At 40.7% G+C, this 1808-nt stretch overlaps 1 protein-coding gene across 1 annotated transcript in view; it reads left to right on the top strand.

Annotated features, from left to right (window-relative positions):
* Nucleotides 1–196, top strand: part of LOC119590637 (dipeptidase 1-like) — a 10350-nt gene extending 10154 nt beyond the window's left edge. Inside the window, exon 10 of the mRNA XM_037939316.1 lies at nucleotides 7–196. Coding sequence (XP_037795244.1) covers nucleotides 7–108 — 102 coding nt within the window. The 3' untranslated portion in view covers nucleotides 109–196. The remainder of the gene's footprint in view (nucleotides 1–6) is intronic.
* The last annotated feature ends 1612 nt before the right edge of the window (nucleotides 197–1808 follow it).

Here is a 1808-nt window from a genome sequence, read left to right as displayed (position 1 = left end):
AAACAGGTGCGTGACCAGCTGGCATCTGAAACTCCTTGGGATTCGTTTATTCCTCCTGAAGATATTGCTGACCACTTGGAATGCGTTAATCCTTGGCTTTTAAGTTGAAATGACCCTCGAATTTGATCATCAGAAGAAAAAACATTTGTTTCTAATGGCTTTATTAATAAATATGACAACATATGTTTGATAAATACGATTTTTTTTATTATCTTCCTGTTGTGTAGCTATTTTGCTAGTTCCATTAAATGGGTTAGGGAAATTTATATCCCGTTTGGAATTGATTACACACTCTAAACTACAAAGACGAAGAGGAAGTGTCAAACTAAGTTTAAGAGAGAGGGATAGAAGGTTGGAAGTTTTTAATTAGCTGATAAAGTGAACCATTAAAGTTCCTGGGAACTTTCCTTTCCTGAACGACTGCACAAAACACACCACAACATCACATACTTTGACGAGAAACGAAAGACTTTCTCGGTGGTAAACACTACCAAGTCACAAAATTCTCCTTAGGGTGCTATGCCTCACATGAAGACGCTTTACCCACGATACACTTTATAAAGATTATACTTATGACCACAAGTCGTCGAAGGCCCAGTAGTTACGCATAAAGGCATATGATGCGAACATGCACTGGCAGCACAGTTTTGACGGGGTGGGCAAGGTACTGGAAACTTATTGAGGACACATATTTCAGTTACCCTAAAGGCCACATGTTAATAGCAGATGTGTGGGGCGAGGGGACGGGTTAAGGTCAGGTAGGAGGAATAGTGAATAGACTCGGGATCAGGTGGAATAACTAACTGAACCGAAAGCATTTGATATACACAATGTGTCATTGTTCAGTAAACTACTGTAAGTAACACGCCTTCCATGACAATTGAGTCTACAGAGATATGTGCGGACGGCTTCTGTGGGTTAAGCCCTTGTTACCAACACACTAAGCACTATTTATTAACAGTGCCGCAGGCTTGTATCCAGCGGCCATTGCAGACAATGCAAACAACGTTTGGACGCCCAGACACTTTAAAGAAATGGCGTCGACTTCGACTTCTTTACATAGGTGATTATCGTGGCTGTTTCACCTGACCCGTCCGATTTCTCTTCCACACCAATAACTGTCCTTCTCTTTTATCCATCATCCGGGATCATCCGTCTCGAACGACATGAAAGGAGGTCGGGATCGATAAAAAAAAAGAAAAATGGAGTTCATCTTTCTTCGCGGCGCTGCATCCTCCGTGAGACCTTGAGCACACACTTAAGGGTACTGGGTGTAGGCGTGAAGATAAAAAGGGAGAGGGAAAATAATAATAGTGATAAAGATGGGTTTCTGTTCCATGTACAAGTGTTTGTTAATGGTGCACTGATAAAGAAAAGGATGATTAGTAATGACGATAACAATACTGATGCTGCTTCTCGTACTTATAAGAATAATTATATTGATAATTGTAATTATTGGAATGCTAAATTCAACAGCACCGGTAACAATAATTATGATTAACATCCGAGCCGCGTTCAACAAAGGCAAGTGCCCTCCGACTGAAGCACTGTCAAAGCTAAAAAAACGATCAAAGCCTGTTTTCATTATGTAACACCCTTAACTATTTCATCACAACACCCAATTACGAAATATCCTTTTGATAGTGGAATCCGCGAAGCACAGCCATATAATTTACATCGTTTGTTACAGACCTGCTTCGGATTCTCACAGCGGCTAACCTAACCATATTTTGGAGGACTGCCAGCGTCATGAAGCGTCGCCAAACATCCCATTAATTTAGTCGCTTTACGCAATTATCATAATGAAT

The sequence above is a fragment of the Penaeus monodon genome, chromosome 27, assembly GCF_015228065.2.
Source record: "Penaeus monodon isolate SGIC_2016 chromosome 27, NSTDA_Pmon_1, whole genome shotgun sequence".
Classification (NCBI taxonomy): Eukaryota; Metazoa; Arthropoda; class Malacostraca; order Decapoda; family Penaeidae; genus Penaeus; species Penaeus monodon.
This window is presented reverse-complemented; position numbering and strand designations above follow the sequence as displayed.